Source organism: Eupeodes corollae, chromosome 3 (genome assembly GCF_945859685.1).
Source record: "Eupeodes corollae chromosome 3, idEupCoro1.1, whole genome shotgun sequence".
Classification (NCBI taxonomy): domain Eukaryota; kingdom Metazoa; phylum Arthropoda; class Insecta; order Diptera; family Syrphidae; genus Eupeodes; species Eupeodes corollae.
This window is the reverse complement of record NC_079149.1, coordinates 120,012,241-120,029,142: the sequence shown is the minus strand read 5'-3', so window position 1 is coordinate 120,029,142 and position 16,902 is coordinate 120,012,241. Positions and strand designations below refer to the sequence as shown.

The 16,902-nt window shown below is 29.0% G+C and overlaps 1 protein-coding gene across 2 annotated transcripts; it reads right to left on the bottom strand.

Annotated features, from left to right (window-relative positions):
• Nucleotides 1-16,680, bottom strand: LOC129949496 (annulin). Of its 2 annotated transcripts, none has more exons than XM_056060995.1 (4): nt 16,020-16,680; nt 803-2,526; nt 512-745; nt 1-445 (listed from the first exon to the last, which is right to left on the bottom strand). In XM_056060995.1, the coding sequence occupies exons 1-4, from the start codon at nt 16,159-16,161 to the stop codon at nt 221-223; spliced, it is 2,325 nt and encodes a 774-aa protein (XP_055916970.1). In that variant the 5' UTR covers nt 16,162-16,680; the 3' UTR covers nt 1-220. The 2 variants fall into 2 exon arrangements, with proteins under 2 accessions (XP_055916970.1, XP_055916971.1); XM_056060996.1 differs by lacking the exon at nt 16,020-16,680 and adding an exon at nt 8,689-9,152.
• Between the last annotated feature and the right edge of the window lie 222 nt (nt 16,681-16,902).

Genomic DNA, 16,902 nt, shown 5'->3' with positions numbered 1-16,902 from the left:
TTAAGCGTTTTATCGTGTATTTAAAAAAATAATTCAATTGTTATTCTTATAAAATAAGCAAGCATTAATATCTGTAACAAATTTTATTGCGCCAAGTAAATTTACTTCATTCATTAGATTGTACTTAAAATTAATATAAATTATAACAATATTAACAATTAAAAACTTAAAAACTAATGTATTATTAATTTGTTATCAAAAAAAGTAAATTTCGAGTATTTTAAGGAATCACATCTGTTCTTCGAACGATTGCTTCTGTTCTCGTTACATTACTTTCGTTCATTATAATATCTTCGGGTCTAGGTTCAATTTCAAAATGTAAATAACCATCAACATCGTCTAATTCCTTGGAATTAAATTTGCCTATGAGAGTTCCTCGACCAGAATATGGAGGAATAAATTTAAACGTAGAAGCTGCTGTTCCTCCAACAGGTATTTCAGCAATCTAGAGAAAAAAATTGTGTGAAGAAAATAGTAAAATTTCAACTAAAGTTTTTTTTAATAAATTTACCTTGAATCTCAAAGATTTCTCAATTCCCGGTCCTTCAATATAGAACAAACCCTTCTTCAGGGGAATAGGTAGTGGATTTGTAAGTCGAACAATAACATCCACAGATTCTTTGGCTATAACTTTGCCCTGGAATGAGAACTTTATGTCCGGTTTGCGTACACGGAAATCATCTTGAGCAAAGTATTCCCAGTCGGTTCCCTTAACCTTACCCGAGCAGGAAATATTAAAGGCAGCCTAAGCGAAACAAAGTTTTAAAATATGAATATTTTTTCAAAAACCACAAAAACTTACCTCTGGGAGAAGTTTTGCATAATAATCATCAAAGTTAACTTCCATTCTAACATATTCCGATGTATCTGGTTTAAGTTCTACCTCGAAACCAATCGATTTGACTTCGGCATTATTAAGACCAGTATAAAGTACTGTATCGGCATTTAGATACCCTGCAGCTATGTGCTCTTTTTCCTTTGATTTGTTTGTGATTTTCACAACAACTGTGAAGTTCTCTCCTATTTTTATATCATCCTTCAACTGCATATCAAATTCAACTTCATTGAAATTATCATTGAGATAGTAACGACTGAAAGCATGTCGAGACTGTTTCAACGCCTTCACCATGGTATTTCGTTCTTCTTCCGTTTTCTCTTCAAACTTATACGTATTTGTAATATCTTCTCTAGTCCATTTTCCAACAGCTTTGGTACTTATCAAATGGCCGATGGCAAGTGCGTCTTTGCGAATCAGTTTAATTGGTTGGAACGGTCCATTATATCGCCAATAGACCTTGTCGGCATTTACCTCCGAGTACAAGAATCCACAATCATAAGGTCGAAGAATTTCTCCTTGTTTAACAGCAGCCACTGAAGCTGGTCCACATCGATACATTTCATCGGAAGATTCCTGTGGGGTGGCATCTACTGCCTGCCAGCCTCCGTAGGAACCGTTCGGACCCACCCCCAAATCAGGACGATCCATCCATATTTCATTCCATACGTGATAATTCCATATAGAATCCGATGTCTCTTCCTCCATTTTTCTGTTGTTTTGATCGATGAAAATATCTACCGTCAAGGAACCTTGAGTATCATGAGCGGATGAGTAGTTTGTGACAATTCTTGAGGGCATACCCAAAGCCCTGGCAACAGTTGTAAGAACTCCGGAGAAATTCCAACATTGTGCAAATTTCACAGGTTTTTGAGTTCTATAAAATTCCTGAAGAATTTCCACCGATCCAATCCATTTTGTTGGTGGAATACCACCAGAGAAGTCCTCTGTCCAATTTCCCAACATAACTCCGTCATCATCAACCGAATTGACGGCAGCCGAAAGAGCTCTGGCTACTCGGACGGGATCTCCTCGGTGGGCTGCTGGAACCTTTCCCACTGTTGCGATCAGTTTAATCGAGCATTCCAAAATATATCGCTCGAATTGCCCGATCTTCCACACCGATGGTCTCATGCGATTGTAAGATCCTCTCCAAATAAGAGTTGTATCATTCAGAAGGTATTCCTTCCTTTCTTCGCGGTTATCCAAAAACACTTGGTCATCTCGACACCATGGATTAAAAAGAATGTAAATTGGAGTCTGGATTGAGTGTGATCGTGATGAACGTCCGAGTAGTTTTGTATCGATGTCTAATTTCCATTGCGTCACGGGACAAGTGACAGCGGGCTTGATCAGCACTGACATGGAATTTCCCTGGACATAATCAATTATGACACCCCACTCGAAAATGTCTCCCAGATTCTTATCGTCCTTGAATGGGGTAATCCCCACAAGAGTACCATGCCCTGGACTAGGTTTCTTATCATCAGCAATGGTAAACATAAAACTAATAGCATCCTTATTCGCGTCATAGGGACGGTTAAAGGAAATCCTCAGGCGGAATGGCTCCCCTCGACGTACGATCAAATATTCATGTGATGTTACAAAGCGATTTGTATGGTGATCATTGGAATTCTCATCAAAGCACATGTCAACGTTAAGCACCCCCAAAACATCTTCCCCTGGCGTATCTGCAAAAAAAAACATTTCGAAATATGATTAATTTTATGTATTTTTTTATTTTTAAATGATTTTAAATGATCCAATAATGATAACAAGTAATTTTTAATTTATATCAATCAACAACTTGCATTTGCATAAACAGGCAATTTTTATTGTAACAATCGAATCATTTTATGTAAAGTGAATTCAAACAACAAAAGAGTGATCTATTAATGCATCATCACACCACACCGCATTGAATCTAAAATTAGGTCCGCTTGGCGCTCGCTATATTGAAAATGATTTGTTTGGCTTCTTGGGTAGGGTATGATCTCATAGCAGTGTTACAATTGAAATTGATTGGTTATTTCGGATATGAGAATTTCAAGAATTTTTTCCATTAAATAAAAGAAATCGATTGGCACAAAAGATATTTTCTGCATATAGGTACATATTAGGGTGGTTCGAACATTATTTAATTTTTTCAACTAGGTGCAAACCTTTAGTTTTTATTCTCATTTCGATTTCTCTTTTAAGGTGAAGAACTGGCATTGATGAGGTTTGGAATTTTTCTGGATCACGAAAATGTAAAATCATTCAAGTTTATTGATTGTTTGTTCAAAAGTTTGTTAAAAACATTCCTTGGATGAAAAAATGTGTTTTTCAACTACAAAAGTGTATTTCAATCCGAGAATAACTTGTTTCTTATCACTGATATTTGACAGCTAACAGTTCATATGAATTCACTGTCAGCTTGGTTGTCAATATAAATTATTTGAGGCAATTATGTGATTTTATATATGGGCCACCCTATTCCACAATAATTATCTAATAAATATCTAAGAAAGATGAATGCATATTTTTGGGAATTTGATTTTATTTAAATAGAAAGAAGAGTATGTTTAAGATGTGAAATATATGTACGTATAAATTTAAAATGTTTGTTTATTTTGCAGTATAATCATTTTTACACAAGAAAATTATTACAGATTACTTACATTATATGTTTAATTTAAAATTACAACAGTGCCTTTATAATTATTATTATTACTCATCAATAATTCCGTGATTCTTGTTTGTTTGTAATATTTTTGTTTGCGAAATTCCGATTGTTTACTTTATACCTACCTATATTGTAATGTTTCAAGCTTGTGTACACTCTTCTTGAAGTATGCGAATATTTTGAATATTTTTTTTATTAAACAATGTTAAATTGATTTTTGACTATAAACAGGCCTTTTAGGAGTTAAAACCTAACATATTGTTGTTTAAAGTCAAATTAAAGTAAATAGATGAAACGTGTTTCTGGTGTGGTACAAGACATAAGTAAGAATTTTGTGGGATTCTAAGTTTCAAATTTTAAAATAATAACAATTTGAATAAAGTGCATCAGTTGGGCCATTTCAGTACCTAACCTACATCCTTTGTTTCAAAAGAGAACACAATTTAAATGTCTTCAGACGATATGCAATCTACATTATGTTAAAATTTAAAAAATATAATAAAACATATTTATAAAAAAAAGAAGGCTTTTTTAAGATTTAAGATTCAATATGGTCATGTGAAATAAGACCAAGTTTAGTTTCAAAAATTGCTCTCATTATACTTTAAAAAAGTGAAATGTAATACTATGTTATGTTTTAAACAGTTTTTTTTAATATATCAAAGTCAAAATCAATTAACCAATTTCTTTAAAAGAAAAAAGTAAAGTGAATGATTTTACTTCCGTGCAAAATAAACTTTAAAGACTCACTTTAAATTCATTTACGTATTAAGAAAAAAAAATATCAGTTGTTTTATACATAAGCTAAAAACGTTAAGGGCTACATATTTGGCTTAAAATCACCAAGGCTGTAAATTTCAAAATTGGGTTTATGACGAACAAAATTGCAAGCTAAAATGATGACTTTTAGCTTATACTGTTTTAAAATGTGTATATTAATAAACTTTGACAGGGCAGCGCACAGAATTCTATACTTTATTAGAAATATTTTTTTAGTATTAAATATCTTATAAAACCATCAATTCGAGAACGTTTTTCTAAATTTGATAAAATCAACAAGAACAAAACAAAGCACATAATTTAAGCTTTGATTTATAACATGGGTCTATTATGAACATAATAACAATACATATAAAATCTTCTACCAGGAAAATACGTCAAACCATGTTCGGGAACGTTCCCGAAATGAATGTTCACGAAATGACGATTTCAAATAAGAGCGCCCTTTGATTATACGGCGGCCTTCTTAAATGCGATCTGACTTTGTCAATAGAAACATATTTGAGGTTTCATTGTTATTTCGAGTTGTAAAAAAGAAAATCATCAATAATTAATAATAATAAAAACGTAATAAATACGTTCACGGAATGACGGACTATTGAAAGGTACTTAGCATTTAGATATAATTTATTTAACGAAAAATATTCTCAAAGACGGCTTTGTTATTGTTCTCTTCCTCGACTGACGTTTGACACCGAATGGCTGGATTTACTTCAAATTGTTTTTCATCGATTATCGATATGTTCACTGAAATGATTTCTGCGGTATTGGACAAACTTTTTTTGTATTTTTATATTTAAAAATAAATAATCTTTTAGTATCCTCTCTAAAATTAAATTTTCTATAAAAAACACGGTGTATTGAGTAATGACAGGGGTTAAATACCTTAAATTTTTCAATTATATTTTGGACTTTATTTGAAGATTGTAAATTAGGACGCGTTCCCAAAATGATTTTTTATGCTTGTATATTGATTTCATTTAAAATTCACTTTATTAATAAAATATATTGATTAATGGACACACAAGTTAGTTTTAGTGTTTTATTCACCGTTTTTTTTTAATTGTCAAGATTTAAGACATTAAATTACTAGCAAAGCAAATTCTGCACCTTGGTGATTTTGAGCCATTTACACATTAACTTTGAAAACTTAAGACCTAAATAAAACAAATTAATTGTGCTTTAGAGGCTAGATCATCGTACAAAAACCATAAAAATTAGCTTATTGTTAAACCTTGAAAATTATATTGATTCAATAATGAAAATAAAAAATCATCAATGATTTTTTTTTAATTTAAAACAGAAAATAATAATTGTAATTGGTACTGACTTTTGGTGCAAAAGTATGTGCCATATTCTTGGGTTTCTTTAAAACTAAGTTAAAGGAGTTCTTATTGTCAATTAAATCAAATCTAATCAAAAAAATAAGTGAAAATCTTAAAACTCGAAAGCGTCTTGCCTTAAGACTAGTTATGAATAAGTTGAATACATAATAATTTTTAATACATTTAATATCAATATTCAAATCAAAAAGTGTAGAAACTTTAACTTGTACCCAACTTATATTTAAACAGGTCCAGTTCTAAGAATACATTATTTAAAAATGTACATTTCTTGAGATCGCTGAATGGAAAACCAAAAAGCTGCAGCACATCAATAAATGTATGTAAAATTATCAAAAAAAAAATACAGAATTCTGTTTTTAAGGCTCCCGTTATAACATTACGTAAATTGGAGATGTTTTAACATTTTTATTGAAATTATATGAAAAATATGAAGTTATAAAATTTATCACATTTTTGACTTTGAATTCAAATAAGCGCCCATGGTTTAATATTTGTTTTAATAAAAAGCAAATAACCATTGTCTTGCTACTTTTTTAAAAATCTTTTATTATGTAACAATTTCGGATTTCAAAAATACAGAATTAAACTAAACATAGTTAGTTATAGTTTTCATTTGAAAAGAAAAGTTTGAAAGTTGAACATACAAAGTTTAATTTGTATTTATGACTGTAGCAGGTGTGTTCAAAATGTATTCCTCAATATTTAAACTGTAATTATTTTTCAGTAACATTTCTTTCTATATTAATAGACCCAATCAAAAAAACTAAATTCACAATCAAATAGAAGAATAAGGTCACTAATTAAAGAAAATAATAAGGAAGTATTTTTTAGCAGAATTTATGTTTTCGAGGCTTCAGTAATGTTAATTAAGCAGAGATATTTTTTCATCTTTACTAAAATTATTTTAAAACGTGACATATTTAGGTATTTTGAACTTTCAGCTTAAAAACCGTTACATATTTTTATAAAGTATACGATAGCTGACTTATTGCAACTTTCCTAAAATTCCTCAATAAATCGACATTAAAATTTGATTTAATTTAGAGGAATTAATGCAACACATTTATGAAAGTTAATTTTAATAATTCTAAGGTTGCACATAAAATTAAGTTAAAAATTGAATTTGGTCAAAAAGTATGCTGGCAATTTCCAACTTACTTTCCATTAATTACAAGGTTGGCCATAAAAATGCAATTAACAACATTTTTCAACCAATAAAAATAATAAATATCATAGAAACACCATTTTTGTTTCAATATAAGTGGTTGGACTAAAGGCATACGTATAATTTCTATAATTCAAAAAACCGAAACTATAGTCATAAAACCATAATAATTGCATAAAATTATATTTGGCTGGAAAATTCGATTTAAGTGTTTTGAATTTATAGTTTTTCATTACGCAAACAAAAACTTTCGAGAGTACCTAAATGATCTAAAATTAAGATTTAAAACAAAACAAGAAATTTATTTGTATCCATTCGTTTATTGTAGTGGCATGGAATTAAAATATTTAGTAGTATTTTGTTGTTTTATTTTATTCGAAAACATCGAATACCAACAAAGACTAATTGCACATTTCCTTTATAGTTTTTCTTGTTGGCATTTTTCCCATATCGATTTAAAAGATTTAAGTGTTATTGCTTGTCCTTAGGTCGCTTCAATTATAATTCTTCAAAATTTTCAAAGAATAATAAAAAAATTCAATTAATTTTCCCCAGTAAAATTAAGTTTTCTTAATATTTTAAATTAAGAAATTAACATAAACCGCTTTGTGTAGGATCATAATGTTTTTTTTTGTAAGGAGGGGGAATGAGAATGTTTATTTAGTGTGAGAAAAAAAAATACCAAAAGAAAATACCATATTTTTGGAGAGTGGTGATTGTTTTTGAAAATATAAACATAGACATTGTGTGATAATCATTTTCAAAACTTATAGTGTTGATTTAAGGATTAAGAATTATTTGTGTTAGCTCATCTACGAAATTAATCTTTTTTTTGCTCTGATTTAAAACTTTGTCAAAAGAAACTCATAATTCACATTTTTAATATAATCAATTTTAATTTTTGGAAATGTTTTACATTTCAATATTTTTATTTTCAACATTGATTTTAACTAACACGATTAAGTGATATATTTATGTATTTATATCGTTCAAGATATTCAAAATTCTGGTGGTCTTAAAATCTCACGCTTACAAGGTTGGCCGCATCCCTAAATTGTGAAAAAAATTATATAGATATTCCTTTAAAATTTAATTATAAGATTTATAAAATATAAAAATAAATATTTAATATAATTTAAAGATGTGCAACGAATATTTCTACCTATGAATTTAAGTTTTTTTAAGACTTACATTCCTATCCCATAGCGTTAAAACAAAAAGATAAAGCTGTTTAAACCAGTCCCAACATTTTATAATCAAAACCCAGGTAGAAAGGAAATCATCTTCAAATATAATTTCGCACTTAACAAAAGTTCAAAGGTCATTCTCTGCTCTGAAGCTAATAATAAAAAGATAAATGTTCCTTTTTTCAAATCTGATATACCTCTCAAACATAAATTAATAATGAAACAAGTTCTCTAACGTAACCAGAACAACACAAAATACTCAACCCCATAAGATCGACAACACATAATTGAACAATGAGTAAGAAATACACTTTCAGTTTCAAGGTAAAATTATGTTGCGCATACGCCCTACGTCACAATTCTAAACTAGCGTATAAAATCCAAAACGAAAATCATAACAAAATATAAACAATAATAATAAAAAAACGAATTTATATAAATACAAACGTATCTATTGTTTGTGTATCTAAATATCTTTTGCCAAAAAAATATCACCTCGATCAAAAAAGAAGATTAATTTATTGTTACTGGTTTTTGGTTTCCTTTAATAATTTTACTATTATGTCATTTACGGAAATATCGCCCACTTGCCGGCCGTCGCCGTCGGTCGCTCAGTAGACCATAAGAATGGTTATAAAGTGTTATATTTGAAATGCAAGTTGAACAGTAATAAATCATTGAATAAGACCATAAATAATAGATATAGTTACAATTAGGAGTTGGCCAACGTTGTATGAAGGCGGGTCTTGGAGCAGGGCGCCAGCGATTTACCCATGAAGGAATATAATCATGAAACCAGTACGATCCCATAGTTATAGTTTTAGTTGTTTAAAATTATTTTCAAAATAATATCACAATCAAAAAATAATTTTATCACAAAATTTAACAAAAAATTACACCAATTTATTTATTCAAATGATGTATTTGTATCTTTTAACTAAAACACTTTTGAGGAAACAGGAAAATTAAGAAAATTTAAAATTCAAAATCGAAAAACACTTAGCACTTAATATGTCTCTTATGATTGGCGCACTATTTTACCACCACCGCCGCCGACTAGCAAAGACAAAAACTGACTGGCAAAAATATTTTATATCTGATCACAACTGAATACAGAAACTCTATTCATTAAAATTATTCTTCTCCAGTTTGCGGAACGTAGATAAATAATATTTACTATATATAGTATAATATTCAAAACATCAACATCATCGATCAGATGCTTTTTCACTTCTATTTAAACTTAAATCAGTTGCAATTGTAATTATATACTATATCTGCATTTATAGTTAAAAAAGAAAACGAACACATTTTAAAATGATCTTCCCGCACTAATGGGTACGTATGTACGTTAAAACTCATCATCATTAGCAACGGCAACAACCCTTTGAATAGTTTGAAAGTGTAAACAAGAAAGTGTCATTGCCAATTTCAAGGGTAACCCATTGCATTGTCAAGTGGAAGTGGGTAAACAGAAACACGGATTCATTCATATTATTGGCGCGTGGTTGTTTTTAGAAACATGAGATCACTATTGATTGGGTCTGCAAGAGCAGGCGTCAAATTATTTCCGTATTAAAACGCCAGACAGGGTTGAAATTATTGTTTAAAATAACTATAGATTCGTCTAAATGGGGCCCACACACTATATTGTATAGTATGGTTTAAATTGAATCGAATTAAATTGAAATTGCACATTCATATTTTGACATCTGTGAATAGATAGATGTTATTATGGTTTATTTACACTGTTCTGCACTTTCAAAAGAAGATACAATATAATTAAATCCCATGAATGGAAATCAGATAGTAGACCAAACATGGAAAAGTTTTTTCAAATGCAAATTATAGGAAATGCCATAATGCAGATATAAAGAAGAATTCGGTTTGTGGCGTATAATCTTCACCGCTGCATCTGCGAAGCCACCATTAGTGTACAAATTAAATTATAGTTGTATAGTTAATGAATTCAATTCTGTTTTGGATTTTATGGTATACATTTTTCAAGATAAAATTGTGAAATTGCATTGACTTTTTCCATAAAATAGTCTTCTCATTTTTTCTAAAAAGAATTAAAAAAACTTGACAAAATTAAATACGATTTCAGTTTAAATTACAAAGCTTTTTAAATAGCAACAATTATTTGCATCAGATGCAATATAAAAAATTGTTCTAATTAGAAAATCTTATTTTGCGCTGAGATCGTTCATTATCTTAATCCTACACCGGAAAAGAATATACAAAGACACATTTTACACTTTTTATTCAAAGTATATTTGCTTTATGTTGTGCGAATGATCCGGCTGTCGTTCAATCAATCAATCAGTGGTTTGTTGTTTAACAGTTCGGTATCTACTATAAGTACTGTTTCGATTGACATCCCTGGGATGATTCATGTGCAATGTATTCAACAAGAAACGGAAAAGAAAAGATGACCCTTGATGTTTATGATTCAAGAATATTTCGGAAATTACACAGTTATAAGTTGAATAAGCTTTTAAATTCACGTTACTAATTATGATGTCATGAGTAAACCACTGGCGCTAATAAAAAAATTTGTAATTTTAAATTACGTACAAGGAGAAAAAGTATGGTGACGATTGTATTATGATGCATGAATAACAGAGGGGCCTGAAATAGATTACACATTTTCAAGAAGTGACAATGATTATTATTTGTTTATTAGGGTTAAGGCTTTATGATTCAGTTCACGTAATGTATGTCCTACGTGAATACAGTCTTGGTAAAATACCTTTGTAAAGCTTAGACTTTGTTTTTTTTTTTTTATTATTTAGTATACAAGACAGTTTAAGATATTTATTCTTTTCCATTCTAGGTTAGGTTAGGTTAGAGTGGCTGTCCAGATATCATTGACACACGTAGACCTCAAGGGTCCATTGTGATACCACTAATGAGGTTACTCATGGGAGAGTAATGAATTTAAACAAACCATTTTGTACTTTTAATAAAGTTAGAGAGACGTTTTGTGTCAATATTTGCCAGTTCACTGGTATTATCGAAGAAGGGATTACCGAGAAAGTAATTCCTTCTAATGGAGAGTGCTGGACATGCAGCTTCCATTCTAAGATCATTCTAAAATAATTCTTATATTTTGATGAAAAAGTATGTTTTTGTATGTTTTTTATAATTGTTTTGTAAAATTCTTTGTATTGATCAAAAGCCTAATAGACAATTTATCCAGCTGCATATGTAACCCATATTGATATTTACTTAACTTTAAATATTCATAAAAAAATAATATTTGAATCTTTATAATTTTTGTCAATAAGAAGTTTCATTTTTATATTAAAACACTTATATTATTAATGAAAACTAAATGGATGCTTGTTTCTTCACGAATTCCAATCCATAATATCTCTGTTTATTATCGTAACTTTCAAAGTTAAAATAAGCCTTATTTCTGAAAATGTTTTACCTTCTAGTGTTAATGCATTTCAAGAACGTAATCACCGAAGAAACGACATTTCTTGTGATCCGCCGATTGTCTGACTTAATACTTCTTCTTGCCTTAAATGATCTTTTAAGTCTCTATGGAAAACATATAACGTTTGTGGAATGTCTAATTTCAAAAATTCGACGAGAGTTGAAAAACTTATCTTTTCGTCAACACTAAGGGCAAACATGTATCAGATTCAGTTCTTTACTTTACTTGTCTCAATAACTCAAAATTCTGTTCAAGAGTTTCAATGTTTTCGAACGAAAAGTTGATTCGCGACGTCCCATAAGTGCTTTGGTTTTGCAAACTTTCTTGTAAAGTTTCCAAAGTAGTTGCCTTGATTGGAAAGCAATAGACAGGTTAAGACAACTTTAAGGACTTCATTGGCAGTCAAGTTCATTTTTTTAACTGTAAACAATGAAATTAGTTAGTTTATTTTAATCTCAGAACTTTTCTTCACGAACCTCTACCTTCAGTTCACCGTACAAAAAAATTATAATCTAAACTCCTCAGGTAAGCTGATCACGATTTGTATTTTGTTTTGGAAAGAAATATTACTTATTTCTTTTCTAATTTGACAAGGAACTCTTTTACACAAAACATTAATTGCAATTGTGCAGACATTAAATATTTTACATATTTATCAATCAGATACTAGATATAGAAACATTCATGTTTTTTTTTTATTTTTATATTTATCAATCAATAACCAATTATAATAAAAAAATAAACCAAAGAATACAAGAAACAATAATTTAATACACTATCAACATCTCAAAACTTAAAGCAAAAGTAATGTCTTTGGATTCAACACAATTCAAAAATAGTTATGTAGGTATATACCCTTGTTTATAAAATAACAAATAATCATAGTAAAAAAGTTAGATCACTCGAGGGTTCTTAATTTTTTTATAAAACAATAACAACATATTTGGTAGGTCATATTATGACACACTAAAGTACATACTTAAATACATAAATCTATCTAATAAGTCTGTAATCCAACGATAACATCAAAATCTCTTCCCACATACTTCCTATAAAAAATTTCCTATAATGGAACTCAGGTTAGTGCAAAAAAAAAAAAAACAGAATAAACAAAAAAACTATTACACTATAGTGGGTGTTTTAGTGGGAAGACTGCATTTATTTGATGACAGAAAACAAGAATTTCTATATCTTAAATCTAGTAGATTATTATATATTTAAGTAATCTCAATTATCTTTATTTCAATGAGTTGTATGCAATTGTGGGGATATACTTTTCATAAAAATTGTCTACCTTTCTATATACATATATACATGTATTGAAAGTCTTCCGGTTGTTAAATTCACCAATAGATCTGTCAAGTGGTTTTAATAGAAACTGATGCTCAATAAATCATAAATCATCAAAATAAATCACATTTTAATATTTACTTGTTACTATTAACATAATTTGTCACGCACAAACAAACATTTAATGCATATAAATGCATTCCATAGAATAAGTATATTTGTATTTATATTACTCAAACGTCAAACCTCATGCAAAAATATTATTTTTAAATTGACGTTTAAACTTAACACTCATGGGATTTAAGATTGTGCAATGTGCAGTGTAACGTTCCCCTCAACCTCATTTCAAAAAACGTTGTGCAAACCAAAAATGCAGTAAGAGGGAGAATGATCATAAATGCAATTTATTAAGTCATTAAGAGGTGTGTTTTGTATATCTAACAATAACGTGAGCTTGTCAATTCACTATAATATAAACTTTTGATGTCTGGAGAATTTGTTCGGACTTGATTTCATTTTTATTTTAATGGAACACAAATAAATTATAAGACACTTCTAGCATGAGGTTGGAATGACTAAATAAAGTTTTAAATTATAATTATTAGTACAAATCTTAAAATGGTATCTTGGAGATAATAATTGTAGGCTAGGCAAGATAATGTTTTAAGATACTTTTCGATTATAAGTAAAGAAGTAACATTTACCTACTACTACTTCATGTAGATAAGAATCGAAGCGTTAAGAGGATGATAAGGCCATAAGTGGTGTTTTTAAAAAAGAATCAAATACATAATTGAATGCCATAGGTTCCGGTTTAAAAGGAGATTGTCTTATGTAGATAACCTATAAACATAAATAGTATCTGTTTTATTTTAAAAAAAATTCACTCCAGTCTCTAAAAATAAATTCAAATTCGATTAATTTTTTCACTGAAGAAAGTTTTTGTTCAATGAAAAATTATAAAATTTGATTGAAAATATGTTTCGGGTATCCGAATTTTCACTTAAGTTATAAGTTCGGCTAAAGCGGCTATTCTAAAGGCGCAACAACTGTCAAGGAATTACCCTAACCATACCATTCTCACCCATTGAGTTTAACAAAACGTAAACTGGAAAAAATGCACGAAATTGTTATATGATTTTGAATAAGATGTTTAAATTCAACTTTGGTTGACGGGTCAAGTTTAAAAAAAAAAACCTAATCATCGTCATAACTCATCAAATTCAATAGAGAAATAGTGGATTATAAATAATTATTTTGAGTAATTTAATACTTGTTTTCTTAATATGATGCTCATCTCTTAAATATCTTTTTATCTTTTCAATAAAAAAAAAATATTTGTTTATATTTTGTTAGTCATACAAAGCACGTACCATTTCGTGCACTTTTACGTCATTTGGGTCTTTTTCCAAATGTTCATACATATCCTCTTCTTTGTATATATTCAATTTAACTTTAAATATGAATAACTTACATTTTTTTAAGTATTTTGTTTACAATGTCAAGACGACAACATCAAAAAGAAGACAAAGTTTCACCCATGTCACGTTTTAAACATTTGCAATAAATAAAATTAAACTAAATAGCCAGATGTATTTTTGATGAATGTTTATTAAATATGTAAAGCAGGTACAATTACATACTCCATTTATCCATCAATGAAATTGTTTTTACATTAAAAAGGTGTGAACAATTTTAATCAAATAGTTAATTTAGTTTTCTAGGTTAGTAATGTTTATTTTTATATTTATTATTATTTTAAGCATTGAATAGTCAGTCTTGTGGTATGGTAGTGCGTTGGACTATCACGCCAGAGGTCTTGGGTTTAATCCCTGCCTGTGCCACTAAGTTTTTTTTTCAAGGAAATTGACAAATCCTCCAAGATTAATTCTTGTCATGAAAAGTGTTTTCTCAAATTAGTCATTATGATTCGGCATAAAACAGTATAGGTCCACTCCATTCATGTGTATATTAAATTATTAATCAAGGAGCAATGGAATTCAGCTTTCATGTGAAGAAAAAATAGGATCCTCTGATATTTTGACAACAAGTGCACTTAATATTTAAGTCCGTTCCTGTAAATGGCAATTTTATCTCGTTCACTTTCATTGACAAAAAACAATAAAAATGTCTATCTCTATTTCCTATCCCTTTTTTAACTATTAAGTGAGAAGGAGATACAATTGTCATTTGTCAAAATGTTTTTTTTCTCAAAAGAGTCTAGTGTGAACACATGTAGATTTTTTCTAGCATTCTCAACATACCTTAGCTTCAAGTCCCATTATGTCTTCTAAACCTACCCAAATTTGTATATACCTATATATATTTGACAAAATATGAAAACCTATTGCGAGCATCAACTACCAACTGATAGTAGATAAATAATGAGATTCAGGCTTTTAAATCTTTATTTATTATCGAACTAAACACCTTTTAATTAATTGTTATTCATTTATTTTTTGGATGTTTAAGTGTTAAACTTTGATACTTATAAACTTATAATTTAATTATAATTATAAACTATCAATTTAATTTAACAGAGTGCTTATTTAACAGATATGTACCAGACCAAAAAATCCTTCATTCATCAATCATTTATATAATAAGTACATACATATGTATGTCATAACCTAGTTGACCTAGATGTTTACACTATAACAATATTTTGGAGCAGCATTCATCGTATGTAGTCATATTCGTTTAATATTCAAATTTTAACGAAAACTACGAGTATTCACGCTAAAATAGTAACTCACTTACGAGGACATGTCTCATACATTATGTATGAACGTGAAAAATTAGAAGTATATAGTGTATATAGCACGCATTTTGCAGCGAGGACGTAACACCTCGAAATAAAACCACCCTAACGGTTTAACTAAGATATTGTATTATTTAGTACTTTCAGAATCAAATTATTCTCTTGAATTTTTAAATAAGTGCTTATTTAAAAATTATATAAATGCAAAACATATACAAGGAAATGTGCATCTTTTAGAAACTTAGAATAAAATAAGAATTTTCTAATTAAATATCCCTTGAATGTTGTTGTATATTACCTTCAATATGTGGACTATGGATATTAAATTAAAGTATTTGTATATAGATAGTTACACATAGTTTATAATCAAATTGCTTAAATCACATTAAAATAAAGAATTCTAAGGGTCATTGGGTACGCTTATAAATAAAAAACAATAATTATAAAATAATTACTTTACATCTACTATTATTTTCTTTTATTTTATAATATTAACTGATGAATAAAACCTCTCTAAGATTGCATAGAATATAACTTGTTCTTACCATTTAAGTTGGATTCAATTGTTTGCAAAGTAAACCGATTATTGAATTGAATTTCATTTTGGTGTTTGGGTGACCATGAATCTTTTTGGCAACAAGTCGAAATATACTTCTCAGAACCACCACAAGCTATTTTATTCCCCATTTTTCCTTTTTTATATCACTTTAATTAATAATATTTGTTTAAGACTTTGACATCCATTTGAGTTCATCACCACACTTTATAAAAAAATAATCATTTGAAAAATCAAAACCGCGCATATTATTACTACGAGTATGTAGTATTTTTTAGAACTGGTTCTTCTTATTATGATGATGATTGATCAACAACCAACAGCAGCAGCTGTTTGTTTTTAATACAATATTCAAACGAATGTAAACAACTATTTTATATTTTCAGTTATTACGTCATTGTCCATAATGACCGTTGCAAGTTTAAACTACTTGTAAATCAATTTCGCTTTGCACTCTTATTTTCATTCACGAATTCAGGGTTTCATAGACCTAAAATCCACTGTGTTGCTTTTTTAAACCACTTACATACAAAATATACCGACTATTGTTAGGTAGTACACAATTTTAAACAGAACAGAATTATAAAATCACCCAACCATACCATTTAACGTTATGAAACTAACTAAATAAAATGTCGACTAAATCAACACCTCTGTTAAAGATAACTGATTAGACATTGAGCAGCCAATAATGCTTAACGAAGATGCATGAACAACTCGGGTCTTGTATAATTTAAACAAGTTCATTCTTTGGTATGAAAAAATATTTACATTATGGAGAATTAATTAAGGTATAAAGTTGTTTACATTGCCCTTTAGAACTAGATTCAATAAGAGAACCAATCAAAAGAGATCTATTATTCAATATTTTG